Source organism: Delphinus delphis, chromosome 18 (assembly GCF_949987515.2).
Source record: "Delphinus delphis chromosome 18, mDelDel1.2, whole genome shotgun sequence".
Lineage (NCBI taxonomy): Eukaryota > Metazoa > Chordata > Mammalia > Artiodactyla > Delphinidae > Delphinus > Delphinus delphis.
Window position 1 is genome coordinate 16,144,036 of NC_082700.1, and position 26,093 is coordinate 16,170,128.

The 26,093-nt window shown below is 38.3% G+C and overlaps 1 protein-coding gene across 3 annotated transcripts in view; it reads left to right on the plus strand.

Moving 5' to 3' along the window:
* The first annotated feature begins 1,275 nt into the window (after positions 1–1,275).
* Positions 1,276–26,093, plus strand: part of INTS6 (integrator complex subunit 6) — a 109,478-nt gene continuing 84,660 nt past the window's right edge. For all 3 annotated transcript variants that reach the window (XR_009516838.1, XM_059996126.1, XM_059996125.1), the window contains exons 1-4: positions 1,276–1,903; positions 2,276–2,353; positions 3,161–3,310; positions 25,564–25,653. Coding sequence is in view for 2 of the 3 variants with exons in the window: in XM_059996126.1 (XP_059852109.1) it covers positions 1,793–1,903; positions 2,276–2,353; positions 3,161–3,310; positions 25,564–25,653 (429 nt within the window). In the remaining variant the exon portion in view is untranslated. The remainder of the gene's footprint in view (positions 1,904–2,275; positions 2,354–3,160; positions 3,311–25,563; positions 25,654–26,093) is intronic.

The following is a 26,093-nucleotide window of genomic DNA, read 5'->3' on the forward strand; positions in this document are numbered from 1 at the left end:
GTATTTTAGGCAACGTCTTTAAGTTTTCAACTAGTATATTTGAGGCAACTTTTCCTCGGACATAATTTAGGAGAGGAATCATTATGCCATCAAGCCTGGTGACGGGCTGGTTTTATCCGAGAACGTCTGCCTTCAGGCAGTATTTGGATCGAGTCTGAGACAGCATAGAGTGCAAGGAAAGGGCACTGGCAGGGCTATGGAGAACCCATGCTATGTGTCACCTGGGCAAGCCAAGTCAGTCTGTTCATCTAAAAACAAGAGTAATGGACGCTGCTTTTCTAAGGCCCCTTTTAGCTCTGAGATTGATATTCTGTGGCCCTAAGTAAACATGGCTTGTGAGAGGTTATTTCTTTGGGTAGGACGGGTTATTTTTCCCCGAGTATAAAAGGGGCAATAAACTGTTTATCGATATTTGAGTCTTCCCCCGCTGCCCTTTTAGGGCTGAGTTCGGAATAAAAGGGTTTGTTCCCTTTCTGGTGGGTCCTCCAACGAGGGGGCTCCTGGCTAGGTCCAGCCCTCACCCTCGGTCGCTGCCCAAGGCCGAGCGAGGCTGCGGACAAGGATCGCCCCTCGTCCCCCACTCCCCTACGGGAGCGGAGTGACTCGCGGAGAAGATTAGTCCCTGGTCATAAACAACCTCTCACTTCCCTTCCCCCGCCCCGGGCCCGCCCGCGCTGGGGCCGGCCCTCCGAGGCCCAAGGAACCTCCTCCGACGACCGCGGGCCCCGAGCCCTCATCCGGAGGATGACCGCCGGCCTGCCCCGACTCCTAACCGGGCGTTGGATCACTCTACTCATCCCCTCCTCACTCGCCCATTGGGGAAGGGGTTCGCTACAGCGACCTCGAAACAGGAGCTGAGGCCAGCCTCCATTTCCCTTCCTCCGACCCCTATCACCTCCAACAGCCAAGGAGAGGCCGACGGGCCTCACGCGCAGACTCACGGCCGCGGCCCCCGCCCCCATACCGCCGTCCTTCCGCGGGCTGTCCCCGCCCCTTCCCGGAGCCCGCCTCCGCGTCTGCCGGCCCGCCTGCTCGCCCCTCGCGCTCGCTCTCGCGCGCACCCGACGCTCCGCCTCCGCGCGTGCTCCAAAACTGTTCCCGGAGCCAGCCTCCAAGCTTCCCCCGCCCCTGAGCTGTTTGAATATGCTAATAAGAGGCCAGGGATCAGCCAATAGATTAGCAGGGCGGTGCATCACGTGGCTAGAGGACGTGTCAGGGGGCGGAGCCTCTGCAGCCCCTGCCCGAGTTAAAACCGGAGTGTGAGAGAGAAAAGCGCTTCAGTAGCGAGAGGGGCTGAGAAAGTGGTGACACCGCCGGGGTGCGGAGGGAGTCCCTGAAACTTCTCCCAACAGCCCCAGGGCCAATCTCCCCTCAGCCCACTCCCCTCTTCGCCAGCTCCCAGGTCCCCACTCCCTGCACCGGGGGTGGGGTTGGGAGCCAGGCCCGTCTCCCGCTGGGACACACACAGGGGCCGGGAGCGGGGACGGGACCCCCGAGGCGGGGGGGACGGACCGACAGACAGACGGCCGGGCGCCCGCCCCAGCGGGCAGGCAGGCAGGAGGAGGCGGAGGCGGGGGTACGACTGGGAGGACTGGGTCTGGGGAGTTTCCTCTCAACTATCGGGGGAGAAACTCCCCGCAGCCGGAGGAAAGACCCAGACCGTGTTTTCCTCCCGGGGGCCGCGCTCCCCCGCCCCGCGTAGCGGCGGTCGCCGCCGCCGCCACCGGCGCCTCCACCTCTACCATCTCCTCTTTCTCCACCACCTCGGGCCCCGGTGTCCCCGGCCAGCACTATGCCCATCTTACTGTTCCTGATAGACACGTCTGCCTCTATGAACCAGCGCAGCCATCTGGGCACCACCTACCTGGACACGGCCAAAGGCGCGGTAGAGACCTTCATGAAGGTACCGACTGACCGAGCCCGGGCGGCGACCCCGGTCCGGCGGCCAGCGGGCGGCAGGGGTGGGGGGAGGGCGGCCGGGGGCGGCGAGGCGGAGGTGTCGGGGACCTGACTGCGGGAGCTGCCGGGCTCGGGGACCCCCTCCCCCACCGCGCGGGCGGGCGGGCGCTGCAAGCCGGGCTCGGCCCGGGCCGGGGCTGCGGCCCCGGGCGGTGTGCGGGGGCCGATCTGTGTGTGTGGGGCGGCTGCGGCGTGTGCGGTACTGTGGGGGGCGGCGGGGCCGCTGGGCGCCCCTTCTCCGCCTGGTAACCTCGCCTCTGTGCTTCCCTCTCGCCCGCCCTGTTCCTCCTCCCGTTCCCCACCCGCTCTCCCGCAGCTCCGTGCCCGGGACCCTGCCAGCAGAGGAGACAGGTATATGCTGGTCACTTTCGAAGAGCCGCCCTATGCTATCAAGGTAACAGCCCTCGCCCTCCCCCTTCCCTTCCCTTCCCTGTTCCTTCCTCTCTCACCCTCCCCGCCCCCCCATTCACCCTTCATTATGCTCCCCTCCCCCACCCGCTGTGCTCCAGGCGCTGAGGTCTTTTCCCCTGCGGGCTCCCACCCCCTCCCCCGCTACGGAGCGTCCTGGCGCGGCGCGGAGTCGCCGGGCCACCGCCGTCCCCTCCCCAGCCCGGCCCGGCGGCGGCGGCGGCGGCGGCGGCGGCGGCGGCGCTGCGATCAACATGGCCGACATTTCCCCTCCGCGGCGTGAGCGGCAGCAATGAACTGTGGGGGATATTTATTCAAGTTAGCCCGAGTGACAGCCGGGCCCGGCAGCGCCGAGCCTGGGTCTGCATTAAAGGGGAACCGGCCCGAGGCCGGGGAGGGGGGCGGGGGCCGCGGGGCTGGGGCTGCGGAGTCTCCCCGAGAGGGCTGCGGGCCGGTGGGACAGCGCGCTAGGTGAACTTCGCAAGTCCCGCTCACTTCTGCTTTCCACCAGTATCTTTGCATCCCCGAATTCTGGGTATGAGGCTGGGGAGTACGCTTCCCGGGGAAGTTATAAAGTACGAAGGCTGGTAACTGACGAAAGCTGTAGAGCCAGCAGGTTTATTCTTGGCCTCCTTTGGAAGAGAGTTTCCTCAGCAGTGATGCGTTATTGACACGTTACTCAAAACCGTGCAGCAAAGTGAAGCAGCTCCTTGGTGAACGGCAGATTGTAACGGCCGTCCGTGTGCACATGGCTTTGAAAGATGAAAAAAAATTCTTACGTTTTTCTTTTCAGGCCGGATGGAAAGAAAACCATGCAACGTTTATGAATGAACTGAAAAACCTTCAGGCTGAAGGACTTACGACTCTTGGCCAATCCCTAAGGACAGCTTTTGATTTATTAAATTTAAATAGATTAGTAACTGGCATAGACAACTATGGGCAGGTAGGTTGACTATTAAGGTGGAAAAACAGTTGATTTTTCTTTTTGTGGAAAAACAGTCCAGTCCCGAAACTGTATAACGTGAAATACAAGTGTAAAACATTTCAGATTAAAATCCAGTATGCACATAATCCAAAAGTGAAACAATGACCACACTGTATATGGTTTTATAGCCCTCATTTTTTTTTTCTTTTTTTAAAATGTATTTGTGTTCAGAATTCGAATCTGAATTCTTTGCTATGAAGTTGACATAAATTTAGTTTTAACCTTAAAGTTCACTCAGGAAATAAACGGGAAAACATCCTGCCTCACCACACTCAGTTTCTCTGGTAGTCTGTCCACAGGCAATTGTGCAACTCTTGCAATGACTGACAGACACTAGTTGATTAGTGGTCTTAAAATGTTAGAGGAAATTATTCTATTTGTTGTATCAGGGTTTAATTTAACCATATTATATAGCTCTGAAAGGTAAGAAGGTTTTCATTGTAGTGTACTAACTGGCTGAGTACATTAAGATTTCTCAGCTTTTGGGGTGTGTCCAGTAAGGCACTATGCAGGAAGAATTCTGAAGCCATTCTTGAATTAAATGACAGGTCCAGAGTTTTGTTTTAAACTCCAAACCCTTGGAAAAGAGGCTGTTTGAAAATATGAAAGAACCCTTCCTTTCTCCCTTAACTCTCCCAGTTCCTCTGTTGCACTTGCTGTTATCTCTTTGAAGATGAGACGAGACCATTAAATCACATGATGGTTCACTATGGGATAATGCAAGGTGATCCATTATAACACTTCTTGAGATAACTGGCCTGGGAAGTAAAAGATACTGAAGAATGTGTAATGTTACACATAACAAAGGAATATTAAATCCAAGGAGTTCAGTTCCTATGTTGTGCGAAGCACTATTACCACAGTGATATTTTTAGGCACACATTTTGTTCTTGTTCCCAAGTTCCATGAGCCACAGTTTTCAGGAGTTTCACAAATTTCAGGGAAATTCTTCCCACAACTACAGCGTTTGGTTTCTTTATATAGAAAGAAGCAGAATTGTTCCCTTGTTTTAGAAATGTTTATGCTTTACTTTTTAAGGGTAACTTTTCAGTGCCTGAACATCTTTGGCTTTGGAAAATGATTGAATGTAGTTCTGTTGCATTTAAAGTATATGTTGCAACTTGGAGTCACTTTGTTTCTATCTTTATGGAATTACGGAATTGCATTTCATGTATTTTCTCACACATTAATCTTTTTCTATTTCCCCTTTCATGCTGCTTTATTTTTCAGCTTTTAGTAAGTTGGGCAGATTTGCCATGAACTTTTTAGTTTGTTTCTTTAAAATAATGGATTTATTTCCCTTTCATTTTCCTTTGTTATCTGTAGCACTGTGCAGTCTTATTGCTTAAGGTTTTGAGCTAAACTTTGAGTTCAAAGACAGATGAAACTTGCCATTATTCAGTTATCCTTATTTCCTTATTATTGGATATACTAACTGTTATTATTTGGTTGTCAGGTTGTCAGTGTATAGCAGAACTACTAATTTCCTGATCTTCTGCATCACATTTCATAAGTGGGAAAGGCGTTTAGACACGTTTACCTTCTACCTCCTATTAAAAATATGGCTTAGGTGTTTCCTTAGAAAAAACTGATGGTCATGGAGAGGCTGAGGACATTTGTAATTTAAACCCATATTTTCCTTTTCCCAGTTGCCATCTTCCACCAGAGGATGCTTAAGTTCTTGTCTATAAAGCTCACAAAAAGTTTGAGGTTGAAGGTGGTCCTGCTGTGCTCTTACCACTTTGACCAAGAGAAGAGCCTGGAGATAGGTTGTTTTTGTATGTTAAGATTTATTAATTCAACAGAGGGGAGAGATTACGCCTTTCAGTTATTTTGATGAATAAGCAAGGATGCAAGGAGTAATATCCTGAATTGGCACATGAAAATGATACTAGCGTTAAAATAACTAAGGAAGCCACAATTTTCCAAATGAAAATTGACAATGATTGAGTCTAATGATTGTGATTCTCATGATTAATTAGAAGAAAACATCTTCCCAGAAGACATTTTTCATCATAAGATTTTTTTCTTGCTGATTTAAATATACATTTTGTATTCAAAAAAGGATAAATTATCAAGAATTTGGATGTCTCAAATATTTAATATTGAATATAGTTCATGTATTTTCTTCGTAAGGTTATCTCCTATTTTTTGTGGAGTACCAGTATTCTGTAACCTCAGTGTTTCTTGTAAATACTTCCCGTTTCATGCTCTGTATTAGGATCTTCAGAGCCCACAGTACTAAATGCTTGTATATAATCTCAGTAGTTGAAGGAAATGAGAAAAGGTGAGTTAGATGAAAGGGCATATTGATTTTATAGAACATCTAAAAACCTTTATATGTTTTGGAATAATTTTTCTTAAACACTTAAATGGGGTTTATATATATATATGTATCTGTATATTTATATAGATATTTCCACACGTGTTCCCACTACCCACATACATGCACATATGTGGTTTCCATAATCAATTCCAAGAGTATTTTTAATATCTATATCTATATTGCATAAGTTTAGTTGGCATACCTACAAATAAAACATCTTTGAGATATTAGCTAGGATACTAAGAACTTGCAGGGCATCAGTTAGGTTAAAGTAGCTGAGAAAAAAATGATTCTTGGTGAATGTTTTCTCAAGCACTTTGGATATCTCACCAAGTTCCTTGCATATAGAAGTCCTTACAAATATTTAATTTGGATAATCAGTACCATTTGCTGATACTTGTACAATCATGGAACAATGTAGTCAGTCTTTTCTTTATAAATTATAGTAACAACTTATTAAATTGCTTATCCTTGCCGCTAAATTTGATAGATTTTTTTTTCCACATGTATTCACCAGAGTTTCAAATAATGCTGATCTTTTGAGAGCCACTGAAAATTTGAACCTGCCTTAATATCTAAAGTTTGGACATGTATAAAGTTTTAGAGGTCTGATTAAAGTTTCCTATGTAGATCGGTTTATTTTTCATACTTTTCCAAGTTGTTCTATTTTCTGTCAATGTTTTCAACATTGTTTATTATTATTTTTTAAGTTAGGTTCCAGTTAGGTTTAGCTGCTAAATATTACTCTGGCCTGCAGTTCATCATTTTTGTCACTGGACTAATTCCACACTCCTACTACTGAATGTACTAGTACTGATTCAGTTGTTCTAGGACTTAGAATGGTACCTGACCTACTACTGTATGCCTTTGGTGAAGACAATCCTTGAGTAATACCATAAAAGGAAGTATAATATGTGTTTAATTTTTTGAGGGTTTTCTGTTCCAAGTGTTTACCTCATTGAAAAATGGTGGCTTTTAGACACCATCAAATTGAATGAATCTTAGGGAGAATAATGTTAGCCAGTTTTATTCTTCAGCATAAAGAGCTATTTGTGAACTTAGCAGATAATTCAGGTAGATTTCTAATAATACTGCTTTTTTCCCTTTACCAAAGCAGCAGTACCCATTTAGTTCTCAGGTAGTACATAATAAAGGCTTCTCTTTTAACGTTGGTAGGTGAAGTAATGAAAACTTGATTCCCATTTGGGTTTTTGGTTTCCTTTAGGCTATCAAGAAATATGTAAACAATAGTTTGGTATTTATTAACCTATAGATATCTTTTCAAAAGAAAGTAGATTATTATACTTGAACATTCTGTGCTGAATATGAACTGGAGACATTTTTTAAGTCTCTGAACTTCTTTTTCTAATTTTTAAATTGTGGTAAAAAACACATAACATCAAATTTACCATCCTAACCATTTTTAAATGTACAGTTCAGTAGTGTTAAGTATATTCACATTATTGTGCAACCAATTTCCAGAACATTTTCATCTTTCAAAACTGAAAGTCCTTTCAAAACAATAACTCCTCATTTCCCCCTAACCCCAGCCCCTGGCAATCAAAGAACGGCACCATTCTACTTTCTGTTCCTATGAATTTGACTACTCTAGAGATGCCACCTATAAATGGAATCATACAGTATTTGTCTTTTTGTGACTGGCTTATTTTACTTAGCATAATGTCCTCAAGGTTCATACATGTAGCATGTGTTGGGATTTCATTTCTTTTTATGGCTAAAATAATATTCCATTGTACGTGTATACCACATTTAAAAAATTTTTTTGCATATACCACATTTTGCCTACCCATTAATCTGTTGTTGGACACTTTGGTTGCTTCCACCTCCTGGCTGTTGTGAATAATGCTGCTATGAACATGGGGTAAATGTCTCTTGAGATCCTGCTTTCAGCTCTTTTGGATATATACCCTGAAGTGGAATTGCTAGATTGAATGGTAATTCTATTTAAAAAAATTTAAGGAAATGCCATATTGTTCTCCATAAAGTTTGCACTATTTTATATTCCCACCAATAATACACAAGAATTTCAATTTCTGCACATCCTTGATAACACTATTTTCCTTTTTTCTAATATTACCCATCCTAATGGATTTGAAGTGATATCTCATTGGTTTATTTGCATTTACCTAGTTATTATTTATATTGTACATCTCTTCATATGCTGGGTGGACTTTTGTATACTGGCTTTGGAGAAACATCCAAGACCTTTGCTTATTTTTTGTTATTTTTTTCCGTTGTTGGTAGGAGTTCTTTAAATATTTTGGATATTAACCCCTTATCAGATGTGCAATTTGCAGATTTTTCTCCCATTCCATGGTCTGCCTTTTCACTCTGTTGATTGTCCTTTTTACAGAAGTTTAAATTTTTGATGTATTCTAATATATCTATTTTTTATTTTGCTGCCTTTGCTTTTAGTGTTATATCCAAGAAATCATTGCCAAATCCTATGTATTGACGCTTTCCCCCTATATTTTCTTTCAGGAGTTTTAGCTTTATGTCTTACATTTACGTCTTTAATCCATTTTGAGTTAATTTTGGTATATGGTGTAGAATGAAGTAAGCTTCATTCTTTTGCATGTGGACATCCAGTATTTCCAACACCATTTGTTGAAGAGACTGTCCTTTTCCCTTTGAAAGGTCTTGGCGAGTGCCTGAACTTAAGGCTTCTGAAATTATTTTCGGTAATTATTGATGGATAGGGGACTCTATAGTCAAACTTGCTTAAATGTTTTATCTCCATCTTTAATTGTGTAAAAGAAGAGCAATGGCTAGGAATGTGAAAATTGCATTCCAGTTCTGACCTTGACATTGAATTACTATGACACATTGGGCAGTCACTTTACTGCCCTGTGCCTCTGCTTCTTTGTTTCCCAAATTGCCAGTAATGAAGCCATTAATACCCTTAGAGAATCGATGAGAGTCTGAAATGGGATGGTATATTAAAATGTAATTTAAAAATTATGAAGTGCTCAGTAGACACAAAGCATACTTTTTCTCCCCTCCATAGATTATTCACTTCTGGTTTTCTCTTATTTTTCACCTTTGAATTTGAAATTAGTTATAAAAATCTAGTGATATTTAAAGCTGATTTTTATTACATGCTTTGAAATCTGTTAGTAGCATATTAAGTATATATATATTTTTCGCAGGGGTGGGCTTTATATTGCTTCCTGGGGAAGCAGTGTGAAAGGTAAATATAACTTGATCAAAGTTGTCTTAGTGGCAGTTGATAAGCATGGGATAAAGTACAAGGCTGGTATTTTTAAAAAAACAATGTTAAATGAAAACTGGATGAATATCAATTAGCAGATAAGTCAAAGTCATTCTTTCATAGGAATACAAGTTAGAAAAGGAACCCTTAGAAGACAAAAGCACATGTTTTAGGATTCTTTCAAACAGGGAGCTCCCCCTAATGCATTTAAGATGAGATTTACACAAGTTTAATATGCAAGGAACTTTTGAGGAGCACATCTATTAGGTAGATCAAGGGATGTTTTAATAAGAAGGTTTGACTGAGCTCAAAGTAGTATAACATGGCTATGATTTATTTCCTATTGAGCATTAATTTAATTTATTATTTATTTATTTATTTTTACATCTTTATTGGAGTGTAATTGCTTTACAATGGTGTGTTAGTTTCTGCTTTATAACGAAGTGAATCAGCTATACGTATACATATATCCTCATATCTCCTCCCTCCTGCATCTCCCTTCCACCCTCCCTATCCCATCCCTCTTAGGTGGTCACATAGCACTGAGCTCATCTCCCTGGTGCTATGCGGCTGCTTCCCACTAGCTATCTGTTTTACATTTGGTAGTGTATATATGTCCATACCACTCTCTCACTTCGTCCCAGCTTACCCTTCCCCCTCCCCTTGTCCTCAAGTCCGTTCTCTACGTCTGTGTCTTTATTATTTGTGTCCTGCCCTTAGGTTCTTCAGGACCTTTTTTTTTTTTTTGATTCCATATATGTTACCATCTCTTTCTGACTTATTCACTCTGTATGACAGATTCTAGGTCCATCCACCTCACTACAGATAACTCAGTTTCATTTCTTTTTATGGCTGAGTAATATTCCATTGTATATATGTGCCACATCTTCTTTATCCATTCATCTGTTGATGGACACTTAGGTTGCTTCCATGTCCTGGCTATTGTAAATAGAGCTGCAGTGAACATTGTGGTACATGACTCTTTTTGAATTATGGTTTTCTCAGGGTATATTCCCAGTAGTGGGATTGCTGGGTTTTGTGGTAGTTCTACTTTTAATTTTTTAAGGAACCTTCCACACTGTTCTCCATAGTGGCTGTATCAGTTTACATTCCCACCAGCAGTGCAAGGGGGTTCCCTTTTCTTCACACCCTCTCCAGCATTTATTATTGTTCGTAGATTTTTTGATGATGGCCATTCTGACTGGTGTGAGCTGATACCTCATAGTAGTTTTGATTTGCATTTTTCTAATGATTAGTGATGTTGAGCCTTCTTTCCTGTGTTTGTTGGCAATCTGTATATCTTCTTTGGAGAAATGTCTATTTAGGTCTTCTGCCCAGTTTTGGATTGGGTTTGTTTTTTTGATATTGAGCTGCTTGTAAATTTTGGAGATTAATCCTTTGTCAGTTGCTTCATCTGCAAATATTTTCTCGCATTCTGAGGGTTGTCTTTTCGTCTTGTTTATGTTTTCCTTTGCTGTGCAAAAGCTTTTAAGTTTCATTAGGTCCCATTTGTTTATTTTTGTTTTTATTTCCCTTTCTCTAGGAGGTGGGTCAAAAAGGATCTTGCCGTGATTTGTGTCATAGAGTGTTCTGCCTATGTTTTATAGCTTTATAGTGTTTGGCCTTATATTTAGATCTTTAATCCATTTTGAGTTTATTTTTGTGTATGGTGTTAGGGAGTGTTCTAACTTCATTCTTTTACATGTAGCTGTCCAGTTTTCCCAGCATCACTTTGAAGATGCTGTCTTTTCTCCATTGTATTATTCTTGCCTCCTTTATCAAAAATAAGGTGATCATATGTGCGTGGATTTACCTCTGGGCTTTCTATCCTGTTCCATTGATCTATACTTCTGTTTTTGTGCCAGTACCATACTGTCTTGATTACTGTAGCTCTGTCTGAAGTCAGGGAGTCTGATTCCTCCAGCTCCATTTTTCTTTCTCAAGATTGCTTTGGCTATTCGGGGCCTTTTGTGTTTCCATATACATTGTACAATTTTTTGTTCTAGTTCTGTGAAAAATGCCATTGGTAGTTGATAGGGATTGCATTGAATCTGTAGATAGGTTTGGGTAGTATAGTCATTTTCGCAGTGTTGATTCTTCCAATCCAGTAACATGGTATATCTCTCCATCTGTTTGTATCATCTTTAATTTCTTTCATCAGTGTCTTATAGTTTTCTGCGTAGAGGTCTTTTGTCTCCTTAGGTAGGTTTATTCCTAGGTATTTTATTCTTTTTGTTGCAGTGGTAAATGGGAGTGTTTCCTTAATTTCTCTTTCAGGTTTTTCATCATTAGTGTATAGGAATGCAGGAGATTTCTGTGCATTAATTTTGTATCCTGCTACTCTACCAAATTCATTGATTAGCTCTAGTAGTTTTCTGGTAGCATCATTAGGATTCTGTATGTATAGTATTGTGTCATCTGTGAGCATTAGTTTTAAAGATGGTAATTTAAATGACAAATTTCAAGACCCAGGTTTTATTTTCTTTGAAAATACTTGCTATAATTTATCTTCATAATTTTATACTCTAAGTCTGTTTTCTAAAGGATCAAAAAACCACCCTGTGTGTTTTTTTAAAAAGAGAATGAAAAAGAATATCCTAAAGACATCAATTGCATTCTTAATTAGAAATTATTGAAAATAAATCAGAAGTATAAAAGGTAAATAACACGTTCCATTTCTTCAAAGAAATTTTTATTTTCCCTTTATGCAGAAGAATGTCAATAATTATGTATTAAACTGTACAGCTGAAAATTAAAAAGCCAGGAACAAATATTTGAATGAAAGAATTTCACTTATTTATTTTCAGTTGATTTAAGGTCATTTATGGTCAGAATTAGCTAAAAGTATTGTTCAGCCATGTTTGTGTTATGGATTTCTCCAAGGAGATCATATAATATTTTATAACTTGAAATTTTCCTAAATATTTAAAATTATTTTTAGTCATCATAATCCTTCACTCAAATTTATACTCTTATAAGTAAAATCGTCTTGGTGGGTTTCTTTTCTTTGGTTGGTCAGTGCTCACGTATACCAGCCCTGTTTTCTTTCATTTTATTTTATTTTATTTTTTAATTCTTATTTTGTTTTTGTTTTTTTGACTGGGGCACTTGGCTTGCGGGATCTTAGTTCCCCGACCAGATACTGAACCCAGGCCCTTGGCAGTGAAAGCGCAGAGTCCTAACCACTGAACTGCCAGGGGATTCCCTGTTTCCTTTCATTTTAAATAAGTAATTTCTTTATACAAACTTAATTTTCATTTAGCCCTATTATTAATCTGTTTAATTTAAGCATGGTCCGAAGTACTGAGTCTTTTGGGTTTTGTTTTTGTTTGTCTTTATTGCCTGATCCCTCTTCTTTCCCCCCAACCTTTTCTGTTGAGATATACCTTAAATACACATATTCTAATTATGAAGCTTAGTAAAATTTTAAATACACTCTTGGAAAAAAAATTGAACTTTTTGCATCTACTGACAGAACTTTTCAGTAGATTTTTTGTAAATATTATTATGGTTATTGTTTCCCAGAGCTTTATAATTGAAAGTGATGTTAGATTCCATCTTCCTCATTGTATTAATGTAGAAAGTAAGGCCCAGAAAAGTTAAAATGCTGAATTTCTTCACATTATGAAAAATTTCAAAAGAGAGCAATTGGTTATGAAACAGTCATGCAGATTTTATTAGTAATTTGTATTTTATTTAAGAGCAAATTTTACTGGAAGGTATAGCCAGTAGATCTGAGTCCCTCTGGGTGGGGGTGTATCAGTAACTCTCCAATGAAATGTGTGTCCTTTCAGTTCCTCTGAAAAGCAGGCGTTTCATTTTGTCATTGTGTTACACTTAGCTTTTCTTGTAACACCTGTTAAAATACAGTTTTTTACATTCAGTTGGATTTTCTTCCCACTCCCTCCTCCCTCCCAACTCCTTGAAAAAAAAAAAAAGTGTGAACATGGGGAATAGTTGCCAGGATTTTATACCATTCTTAATTTAAGGCCTGGATGCTAATATGTATGTGTGTGTGTGTATACACACACACACACACACACACACACACACACACACACTGTTTGATTTCATATTCATAGTTTATTTAACGTTTCTGATGTAGTTAATACAGGACTATTAACCTAGTCCGTTAATTAGTTGACTTTTCCCATGTAGTGTGCCAGTATTACTGCTATAATTATAAGTTTTTACCTGGACAGCTTTGTAACTAGTTAACTATCAATTAGTTTCCTTTGACGTAAGATACTTTTGAAAATCTCTAAGCATTGTTGTTAAGATTCAGAAAAATCTGTTTGGCTCTATGAATTCCTAGTCCACCCATGGGTTCCTGGCAAGTCATGTAATCTCTCTCAGCCTCAGTTTCCCCATTAGGAAAATAGAATGAAATAATCTATCTTGCAGGATTGTGGTAAAAATTGAGTGATATATGGTATAATTTGTTATTGTAATACACGTATTACCATTTTTGTGAATTTCCTTTTATTTAAGTTTTAAAAATTGGAATTGTGGGTAGAGTATTTTATCCAGCTTTTTAAAGAACAAGAATTGTGATAGGGAAAGAACTGCTTCATTAGAACTGGCTTGCCTGGCTCTGGGGCTACTAGCTTATGTTGTATTGACTGACAAGTCCCTTAACCTCACTGAGCCTCAAATTTCTCATCCACAAAATGGTGGTAATACCAATCTTGAAAAAGTTTTTAAGGATTGGAAATAATTTTTTTTTTTGCGGTACGCGGGCCTCTCACTGTTGTGGCCTCTCCCGCCGGGGAGCACAGGCTCCGGACGTGCAGGCTCAGCGGCCATGGCTCACGGGCCCAGCCGCTCCGCAGCACGAACCCGTGTCCCCTGCATCGGCAGGCGGACTCTCAATCACTGCGCCACCAGGGAAGCCCTGGAAATAATTTTGTTAATCATCTAGCAAAGTGCCTGCTTGGAAAAGGTTTATAATCTGAAACCTTTGAGAAAAAACAAAAGTTTTTTCATAACCCAATATGTATACATCACAAGAAGCTAGAATTAGCTGTCCAGCAGTTTCAGCTAAAGTAAATTTTCTTGCCATAGGGAACATAATGGTTTTTGGCTTTGAAATGAAGCTCTGTAGATTACTCCAAAAATACTTTCCCCTTGGAGTTACAAAAGTCTTTTCCCCCACATCTCTAATTCTTATTCAGAAATGGTTTAATAACAGTTAGTACTTCAAACAAACAAACATGTTTTTGATTTTCAAAGCAAGAAAGGTTTCAAGCTTCTTTGAGGAAATTTAGATCTTGGCCCATTTTTAGGGCCTTGTAACAGTATATTTTAGAATTCAGGTTGCTGATGATTAGGATGGGGTGGAGGATGTCATTGTGCAGAAGAAAGGTCAAATGTAAAAGGTGTGATCCATTTTATTGTTTGTAATGTAGATTTATGTGGGAAAAGAACATAATAGGATGACCCTAGGAAGGATTATTTTATGTGATGATATTTCTCTTTTAGGGCCTATGTGATTTGAAATTTGATTATTGGTATATTGAGAGATAGTTGTACCTCAAAAGTATTTTAACTTAAAAATCTTATAATTAAGAGGATTAGTTTTAATCAGAGGACCAATTTATCAGCCTAGTGATGGCTTAGCAAAACTTATTCTAGGTCCTACATACGCTTGCCTTTTTTATCTTTGCCTTAAAAGGAAATGACGTTTTAACATTTTCCATCTATTAGTTTTGCTCAGAGAAGCTGGGGAACATGTGAAGGTCCTTGGGAGGATTATATCATCTAAAAAACTTTGTTATAGAAAGGAAAACAGTTCTGAGTATGTGAGAAAAAGTAATTGTAGCATTAGCTTATTAGGTAATGTAATTTGTAACTAGTCATTGACAGGATTGATGCTGGCATGTTGAAGGAAAACTCTCACTTTGTCTTCAAGCTGGTGAACCTAGTTAGATATTAGGAAACATCAACAAAGTCTGCTTATTCTGGAGTGCAGACACTGGAAGCATCCAAACAACTATTCTGAAAGGATTAAAAACAATTGATTATTTTTAATCACAGAAATTGAAGATGATTGAGTATGCAGTTCTCTGTGAAAGGTTAGACTGCAAACCACAGTGGATGATGTTACAAAGCCTGGGTCCCTAAGATAATGACAAATAATAGTACTTTTGGATTATTAGGAATAAGCAAAGTGATGTTTTTGTAGCCTCTGATGTAATGCTTGAGTTGTGATGGTTCCTGATCATTTATGTACTTTGGAAGGTAATAACTAATGTAGAATTTTGAATTTTTGTTGTACATTTTAAATTGTCAATCCCATTTCTCAAACCAGTAAGTTAGAAGGAATACCCAAGTAATTGCATTCAGAAAATTGGGCCTAAATCAAATAGTAGAAAGAGTAGGAGATCTTTACATCTAAATTTTATTGTTAATCAAGAAGGGATAATATCTAATCCCAAACAAGATTATATTTAATGTAAATTCTAATCTAAAAAAGAGTTATCTTGTCATGTTCTTAGAGCTTCCATTTCAGTGAGCTATAGTATCAATCAAAAACATGTAGCGATCTGTGCAGGCACCCACCCATCCATATGTGACATCTGCTTTTTCATGAGGTTCATTTCTAACTTAAAACCTTGGTGGATTTGTATGTATAGATAGGAAGGCTTGTAAAAATTTGTTTTTAACAGTAGAACCCAAATATTATGTGGTTAGTTTTTTGTTTCCCAAATGTGTCATCTATTTTGAAAAATGTAAATCTATAAACACTTGGGAAGGTGCTTAGCATGAGCATCAGTAAATGTTTGAATCAGAATTTAGCAAGAATGAATTTCTAGAAACTCTTTACTCAAGTTCATATACCTGTATAATGGATTTGGAGAAATTTAAATATTTCCTCCTAAAAAAACTTACTGAAATTGGGTTACCACAAATTCTTTCCTAGAAAACGAAAATTCCATATATTATATATATATATTTTTTTACAAAGCAGGGCCCCTTAAAACCTAATCTCGCATTTTGATTTATCCAATTAACTTATTTTGAGGTTGACCTTAAGCCATAGCATATGGGAAATAATAGACTATTAGTTTTTCCAAGTGCTTATCATGAATTATTTTCCTTTATGAAGTTTAATACTTTATCGCTAACTTTACTGATATGCAGTATTTATTAGGCAGTTCTTCATTTTCAGTAGTAGTCTTAAAGATACTTAGGTAGAATGCTGTGGTTGAATTCCATCTTTTTTGTAGGATAGCTGTGGTATGTGTGAATGATTCTTTTGAGAGCATATTCATAGTGTGGATGTTTAGAAGGAAGTAATGATAATGGTTAAAGATGTGATTTAATCAGACTTTTGCAAAAGTAATATCTGTAGGTTTGGTGTAGTCAACAACCCAAGGAGATGATTATTTTTGATAGAATAGGCAGATCTGTATGAGTTTTTTTTTTTTGAGGTTAAATTAATTTGCAGCATTATTGCTGTATAACTTTACCTATCTTTGAAAGTGTGTTTTCATCTTGGCTTTTATTTTTTTACTTTTTCTGTTATGGTTCTAACATGTTTTTTTTTTAATTATTTTATTTTTTTGGCTGTGTTGCGCAGCTTGTGGGATCTTAGTTGCCTGACAAGGGATCAAACCTGGGCCCTCGTTGGTGAGAGCACAGAGCCCTAACCATTGGACTGCCAGGGAATTCCCTAACATGTTTATTATTATATGCTTTGCTGGAATTAAGTTAATACCACATAATCCATTTAGTATAATGGATGTATTAGGTTCTTTATCCAGAATGTTAGTATTTCTTAAGTAAAATTATATTTCTTACACCCTCATTACTCTTTTTATGCCAGTATAAACACTGTTTACCTGCTACTATGTATTAAATAATGCCAAAACCAAGTATTTATTTGTTAGAGTAATCTTATCCAAATTTTAGACTCCAGTTCAGATGTAAAACTCAAAATTCTGTGAAATTATTTAAATATTTAAATATATTTAATTTATATTACTTTCCTTTGATGTACTCATTGTTAGTCTTATCAGTCATTGAGTTTAACATTCATCTTTTTCACAAAGTCAAGCTAGTAATTCTTCAGTTCTTAACAGTGAATATTTTTTACATTACTACTACAGCTGACCCTTGAATGACACTTACATGTGGAATTTTTTCTTGCATACTACAGTACTACACAGTCGGGGGCTGGTTGAATCTGAGGTTGCGGAATCACAGATATGAAGGTCCGACTATAAAGTTATATGTGTATTTTTGACTGTGCAAGGGTCAGCGCCCCTCAACCCCTTGCGTTCAAGGATCAGCTATATTTAGTTTATTATTTAAATCAAATCCTAGGATATTGCTCCTTACTCATTATGTTAAAATAAATATATGAGATTCCCTCCTACTTTTGCTCAAGTCTTATTATTCCATCTGTTTCTAATGCTATTTTTTTTTTTTTTGCGGTACGCGGGCCTGTCACTGTTGTGCCCTCTCCCTTTGCGGAGCACAGGCTCCGGACGCGCAGGCTCAGCGGCCATGGCTCACGGGCCCAGCCGCTCCGCGGCATGTGGGATCCTCCCGGACCGGGGCACAAACCCGTGTCCCCTGCATCGGCAGGCGGACTCTCAACCACTGTGCCACCAGGGAAACCCTAATGCTATTTTTTAAAAAATAAGGAATTAAATAGATAAAGGAACTGTATTGGTACACAATTGTATAATGGCATTACTTGAAACTAAAAATATATTTCTTTTAATGGGGAATTTTAACATGTTTTTCTTTAGTTTATACTTTAATGTATTCTAAGTACTAGGTTTCTATACACTAGGAGTTTTTTTTTAAGTTTTATTTTTGGATACTATGCACATTTTAATTTTGAAGAGTACTTGTTTTGAATATGTAATAAATGCACGTGGTTAAAAAGTTAAAGCATTAGAGAAAGTTATACAGTTGCTCACTTCAGTTCTTCAGAGGCAACCATGATTAATCAGTTTATAGTGTGTATCCTTCAGAAATCTTTTGTATGTAGTTGAAGGTATTTTAAAAGCAGTGATTTTTTTTTTTGCTTTTTTAGCAAAAACTTTTTTTTGAATTTTATTTATTTATTTATACAGCAGGTTCTTATTAGTTATCCATTTTATACATATTAGTGTATATATGTCAATCCCAATCTCCCAGTTCATCACACCACCACCCAAAGCACTAATTTCTTAAGATGAATATCTGAGTTTTTACATCAAAAGACTTATTTATGCCACACCACTTGGGATCTTGACTCTAAAAGTAATCTTGCTGAATTTGAAAACAAACATAAAACTTGTAAATCTGGCCTTGGAATATTGATTTTAATGTAAGCCTGTTGGGCCTTTACTGACTTAAATAATAATTATATTTTGTTTGGAATGTGTAATTAACGAGTTGTGCATTCATCCCTGTAATATAATGAATCCCCCCACCCTTTTTTAAAAAAAAGCTAAACAATATTAATGACAGTGAGTTATTGAATAGAAAATATAACTTGCACATCAAAACTATGATTTCATAGGTCTTATTGCTAGAGTTTGAGGCTAAAATAAAAAAAGGGAACTGATGTAAAGAAAAATATTAAGAATGTAAATATTAGTGCAGGTAATAAGTAGATATTGAAAAAATTCTGGTTGTGGTATTCAAATGTCTGAAGTTTGAGCAATACTGAACTAAAGAATGTTATTCTGGTTGACTTGTGTTGCAAAGTATGTATTAAAAGCCTATTTTCTCAATTCTGTATAGTTGTAGAAGTGTTTATTAGTATTATGACTAATAAGGCTTTGGATGTGAATTGCAATCTAATACTTTTAGAAATAAGCTTAAAGTAGAAGAATATGTTTAATATTGATGTTTCTGTATTATATTTTTTTATAGAATCTGATTTTTGACAAATTATAAAGGGAAGTGTCAGAAAAAGTTTCTAAATGAATATGAGCTGGTTTATCATATTTTAGAACATATATTGTTACCTCTTTATTATCTATGGTAATAGAGAAAAATAAGGTAGATAATGCAGGACTCTTTTCATATTTTCAGTATTTATATAGATTTTACAGTGATGTAAATAAAGGGAAGCTAAAGCTCTAGTCTTGAACTTAACTTACAAAATTTTTAGCAGCAAGCCTGCTAGGTGCTTGTCCCGTATATGCATGAGAACCTTTAGTGATGTAGTACTTATTTCTCAGGGCTGCCCTTTCCATTTCCTTACATTTTTGCTTGTTGTCACTGTAATTTACTTGAAAAGGAAGTTTTTTTTGTTTTTTTTTTTGTGGTACGCGGGCCTCTCACTGTTGTGGCATCTCCCGTTGTGGAGCACAGGCTCCGGACGCACAGGCTCAGCGGGCATGGCTCACGGGCCCAGCCACTCCGCAGCATGTGGGATCTCCCCGGACCGGGGCACGAACCCGTGTCCCCTGCATTGGCAGGTGGACTCTCAACCACTGTGCCACCAGGAAAGCCCGAAAAGGAAGTTTTAGATTGAAAAAAAGCACGTGCTATTTCTGGAAGTTTTTGATTTTCTGCTAGGTAATATACTTTTAGCCTGGACGTATCATGTTATACATCTTAACATCTTTTTGGTTGATTTCTGTTGGCCATAGCTTTCCTGGCACATAGCAAAATAGCTAGCCGGTAATAGATGTGGGTTAGCCGAAGATGCTGTCACAGGAGCGAGCCAGAGAGTGGATCTTTGGTGTACATTTTCCCTGCCCTGGGAAAAGTGTAGCATAGACAGGCACTTGGCTGTCTTTCTGGGATTTGTTTAAAGCAGTGATAATCATGGTGGAGCATGGTGGCACGGAAAGAAAACTTGAGGCCTTTGGTCCTGCAGCAGAGGTAGCCACTAAAAGGTCTGCTGAATGCTCAGGGCTGCCTTCCTTTTGCTTCAGAAGATAATAAAGACATGTTTAAGGGTACAGTAAAATTCCTGTGCCTCATCCCCCAACATTTTAAATTTCTTGGGTAAAACTAAAACTGCTGATTCTGAGAACCAGGTTAGTTTATATTTGAAGGTAAATTAGCCTTGATTTTATGTTTTCAAAACTATTTTTGCTAAATAACTTGTTTTAACATTTTCAAAAGCATTTTCTTTGCAAAAATGAAATAGGTTTTAGTGGATAAGACCTACTTACTTTAATTATATTCTTTAAATTGTCTTATTGAGATTTTATGCCTTAATTCATTTAACATCAGAATACTGTTAAATTATTGAGAGAACTTATGTGAAGTAAAAGTTTTTGTATTTGTCTTTAACAAAACTCTTTTACCTGAGACTTTTGACCAATATTAAAACCAAATTTTCTAAATGACAAGATTTCCATTAGTAAATATCTCTAGAGGTAGAGTATTATACTTTGCACTGTAGTTTTTGTTACATGTCTAGATTTCTTTATGCCAAAAACCAGTGCGAGTAAAACATATGAGTTTAGTTTTGCTAATGGCAAAAGTAAACTTTTAGTCCCTCTACTGGCTGCCTTTGTTGTAGCAGAGCTTAAATTTTTTTTTTTTTTCTTTTCAACTCTTAACTAAGATAAAGTCTAGCTTTATGACCAAGGTGAATTTTGAGGCAAATTCTAATATGAACTGTCCCCAAATTGAGTGACTTTGTAAACAAACTTATTAAGAATAAAAATGTAAAGTAGTGACTTTTAAATATAAAGATTTGAGAATTATTAAACTTCAGAGGCTTGGCCCTGAATAGCTAAAAACATTATATTACACTGATTAAATCATAACTTTAGACTTTTGAAATGTTAAATTATTTTTTGTAAAACGTGAAAAAAAATAATCTTGTGATACTGGCAGACAACCAAAATGTATTTTAGTTTGCTGGTTAAAAGAGAATGTCAGAGAAAGGTGCCAGTTACTTATGCACTTCTGCCAAGAGTAAGTGTACTACCAAAGGCAGAGGAAGAGCAGCCTAAAACTATACATGAGAAGCTTCATGGCGCAACATGGTCTGCTCACTTGCTGCAAGTGATTTAAAAATTTATGCTTAGATAAATGTTAAGACAATCAGCTTTATATAGAGGTTGGGATAACTTTTCCCTGAAGAAAAAAACCCCTCCTTTTGTGTATAAATTACGTTTGTTAAATCATTATTCTAATTAAAAAAAATTTTTGTTTAGTTTTGGCTGTGTCGGGTCTTCGTTGCAGCATGTGGAATCTTCGATGAGGCACCTGGGATCTTTCCTTGCGGCACGCAGACTCTTTGTTGTGGTGGGCAGGCTTCTCTCTACTTGTGGTGTGCGGGTTTTCTCTTCTCTAGTTGTGGCGTGTAGGCTACAGGGTGCGTGGGCTCTATAGTTGTGGCGCACAGGTTCCAGAGTGCGTGGGCTCTGTAGTTTTGCAGGACGTGGGCTTTCTAGTTGAGGCGCACGAGCTCAGTAGTTCTGGTGCGTGGGCTTAGTTGCCCCATGGCATGTGGAATCTTAGTTCCCCGACCAGGGATGGAACCCAAGTCCCCCCGCATTGTAAGGAGGATTCTTCACCATTGGACCACCAGGGAAGTCCCTCATTATTGTAATTTTTATCATAACTAACACTATTGCTTTTCTTATTGTGATTCTTGACTAAACTCTTTCACCTTAGAAAGGAAGGGATCTTAGGCACAGTAGGGTTAAGTGACTAAACAGATGAAATGAGGATAGCCATATTCTTCTTTACTTTTCTTTGCCTTTGATCTTTACCTGTATTTTCCAAAATTTAAAGTCATTAAAAACTTAATATCTATTTTTTTGTTTGTATGTAAAGTGAAAGTTGATTGAAGTTATATAGTTTTCAAAAGTAAATGATATCTATCTATAGCATTTTGTTTTACTGTGTTTTTGCTGGGAGGTGGTATATTGATTTATATATAGAAAAAATGGTAGGTAAGACATCACAGAGCAACAGGAAACCAAGTAATGGAATAGTCCTACTGTACGTAGTTAATTTTACTGCAGATAGAATATAGTAAACCAAACTACTTGTAATAACATTCATTGTTGTGTGACTGTGGCACAACCCAGGTTGGTGTAGAATTGTATTCAAGAGAATTTAGCTGCTACCAGTAGGACCTTCAGATGCTGTAGAAAGACCATGCGATTTAGAGTTGGAATCATGTTCTGGCATTGCCAGTTACAACTGTGTGACTGAGGGTTATATTGTTTAATCTCCCTGAACATTTTACCTCACCAAGTTTTTAGGGTCAGATGAGATAAATATAAGTGCTTTATTGTTATTATTAAGTACCTGGTTATTACAGTATTTCCAGGCATAGACTCCGAGGAGTATCATGTGTATAAGACTCTAGTAAAGTATCAATTGAAAGCTTTGTTGTCAAGGAAAAAGTAACTTTGATTTTAGTGTTTGAATGTAGCTTAAATTTTTTTTTTTTTTTTTTGCGGTACGTGGGCCTCTCACTGCTGTGGCCTCTCCCTTTGCTGAGCATAGGCTCCGGACGCGCAGGCTCAGCGGCCATGGCTCACGGGCCCAGCCACTCCGCGGCATGTGGGATCTTCCCGGACCGGGGCACGAACCCGTGTCCCCTGCATCGGCAGGCAGACTCTCAACCACTGCGCCACCGGGGAAGCCCCTAGCTTAAATTTTAATAACTCAGACTTTTTGCTAAATTTGAATACATTTGAACTTGACTTTTAGACATTGTGGTTCTTTAGAAAGTACATATTAGCTTTTGGGTGGATATCATCATCCGTAAAGTTCTTAATGACTGTAGACCATTGTCGTTTAATTATAAATATGACCAATCCTTCGGGGGATAATTCTGATCATGCTTACACAGAAATAAGAATAGATGGGTGTCCAACTTTTGATCAGAAAGTATGACTTTGATTTAGGTTAAAAAGTAAAGGTGATACAGAGATACTTTTGCAAGTATTTAGTCCATGCTCTAGTGGCATTAACAGATTTGCATGTCAGCCAAAGTAGTTTTAGCTTAAGAGTGAAAGCGAGGTACAATAGTTTCGAAGATACTAGGACTTCTTGATTTTCTTTATCTCCCTTTGCTAATTTTTGAGCTAAAATGGTATTTGTAGAGACCAGGAGAGGAGAGTTATTATAGGTACATAGGTACATTGTTTATGATGTGTGAGAGTAGTGATTATGTATCATGCACTTAACACAATTCCTATATATGATAGCCACTCAGTAAATGATTGAATGACAAACATGAATGAATGGACAATGGACGGTTGGGCATATGTAGGAAGGAGGTGGTATACCCTTGTAGCCTAGCAAATTGTTATATGTTAAGTTTGGGAAGCACTCATTTATATTGAGGTAAAGGTAAGTAACATCTATATATTTTGAAGCTTGTTGAAGTTTGAGTAATTCCGAGTGGCTCTGTGAACTTGGGCAGGTCTATGTTAGGCTATAATCAGTGAATCAATATTTAACTGTCCAGTGCTTAGATATTTTGTGCTCGGTGCTGAGGAAGAATTATGACATGATCCTTGCCTTCAGTGTATTCAAACAGGAAACAATAGCAAACAGTACAAAATGGTGTATTTTTAAAGAAGTGCAGTAAAAACGCATAACAAAATTTACCACCTTAACCATTTTTAAGTGTCGAGTTCAGTAGTGTTAATTACATATACGTTGTTGTGTGAGGTGTTGTATATTTAAATTGAAAATACGAGAATGAGAGGATAAATGCTGTGGGGAAGCGGGATTCAAAATGTACTCCATGAAAGCACTCCAAATCCAATTTTATTTGAGGAAATGTTATATTTATACTTTTATTTACTTAAGTTTGAAAACGACCACTATTAAAATTTGGAGAGGGAAAGGGCTGAATTATTCAAGGCCAGAGTAATCAGGGAAAGTTTCAAGGCAGAAGAGGAAGATTTAAACTGGGCCTTAAAAAATGATTAGGAATTGGATGGGTTGTGGGCAGGGAAAAGGAAAAGCATTCTTCTTGATGGAGCCAATCAAAGCTCAGAGGTTGGGGATATGAACATTGCCTATTTCTCGATTAAAGAGAAGATCTGCATTATGAGAATTTATTGTTTATGTTGGGGGTGAATGGTGTGTAATGTAATGTCTCCCAAAATGTGTTCCATCTGCCATGAATGTTGTGGAGGAGGAAGGGAAGGGAAATTCTTGTCTTTCTCCTGCAAGGTTCTAGTAACATTTGAATGCGACTGTGCATTTGAGAGCTTAAAAGGTTGTATCCAACATATTTTAATTTTATATGAGCAGAGGAAGTTTTCTCTACCTGGAACCATTGTTTCTTGGACACCAGTTTGAAAACTCTATATGCCACCTACATACACTTTCTTGACTTGATCAAGAAATTTAATATACCAGATATCCCCCTGCTCCCACTTTATGATTAGATTATAATCACAGTTACCGTATGTGAAAAGTGTTGGTAAACTCATTCAACAAATACGGAGTATGTACTGTAATCTGCTAATGATTGAGAGTTATATACATGTAAGGAAAATGTTACAGAACTACAAGATATTACATGCATATAACCCTTCTACATTCTTGCTATTCTATGTATGGTCAGTGAACATTAGCGTCTCCTAGCCTGCAGTCTTGTTAGAAATGCGAAACCTTAGTCTTTGTCCCAGACTTATTGAACCAGAGCCTGCATTTTATTAAGATCACCAAGTGATTCATATGCCCATTAAAGTGTGCATTTGTCGTATGCTGTTTTACATCATATGCAACACAACTTTGTTCTGTCCTTTCTTGAACACTGTTAGTAGCAGAGAATTTGATACCTTTGATTTCCAGCTTAGGGTTTACCCTCTTGAAACTTCTACCCTCTGGTCATGGTTTTGTCTTAAAGAGTTATACAGAATCTGCTTCAGTATCTCAAATGAGAGTCATTTATATGTAAAAGATAAGCTTATGTTTATCTGAGTCCCTAACAAAATGTGTCACCTAGAATTGATCATAGTACTCACAGAGTGACTTGGCCAGAGATTTGAATGGAAGTTATTGAAGTTATTTCACCTTAACTATAGAGCGTTTAAGAGCTCTGTGCCGCTGTGTTTCATTGCCTCTGCTGCTGTTATTTTTCTACTCCTCTCGCCAAGCAATTTCTTTAAGTAGCCATCCTTCTTACTTTTAACTTTTCACATTGGACTGTTCTTAAATTTTGCTAAGCTTAGGGTAGGCCTAGTGTTTCTTTGGAACCAGCTCTTAGAGCCCTTCCATACTTAGTCACTTGGTTAGATACTTTGATTAAAGACATAGATTACTTGGTAAAGGATCACCTAGTATTTTGCCTTCCTCTTTAAGAAGTTTCTAAAGAAAATTACCTATTATTTTAATTTGTAATATCTAGATATGTCGAATCACTAGAATTGAAATGTAGGGTCCCTTTTAAGGAATTAAATACTTTTAGTTAAATAAATATAGATGCTCACTGTAAAAATTAATACAATACAAAAATGTAGAAAGAAGTGAAAAATCCATTTTTTCCTCTTTCTAATTCTAACCCTTCAAGGTTAACCTCTGTTTAGTTTACATTTCCTTCTAAACCTTTTAAAAAAATGTACAAAAGGTATGTGCTATAAATAAAATTTAAAAACAAGAAAGGGGGATTTATATACTGTTCTGAAAATTGACTTTTTACTCAGAAAAATTAAGCTGATCTCTAGACCTTAATACGATCAATGTGTTTTTTGACTTTAGGGAAGAAACCCTTTTTTTTTGGAGCCAGCAATAATTATTACAATTACTGATGGGAGCAAGTTGACTACTACCAGTGGAGTCCAGGATGAGGTAAGTTATGTTTATATCAGCATGGATTATGCAAATGCAGTTGAAAAATCTTTATTTATGTGTACATTGTAGGATATTGAAACCTTAAGTAAGTTTGCTCTTTATTTGGTGCAATCTAGAGTCATCTGGCTCCTAGAACTCATTTACTTTCTCTGTTGTTTGTAGCAATGGCCTCTAAATTTTCTTGAATAGGAATCCCTTCTGTGAAAAATTTTGGAGCCTACCACCCACCTCAATTATATATGTATTTTTGAGTTTATGTGAGGGTCACAGTGTCAGTTCATATATTAAATTTAGTAAAATGAATTCTTATTTTCAGGCTAAAAAAATGGAGACAGCATTCTAATAATTTCTTTCCATATTTCAGTGGTTTGTCATATATACTGCACTATGGAGACTCCTAGACTAGAGTACAGCCAAGCCAAGAGGAGGTTAAAACT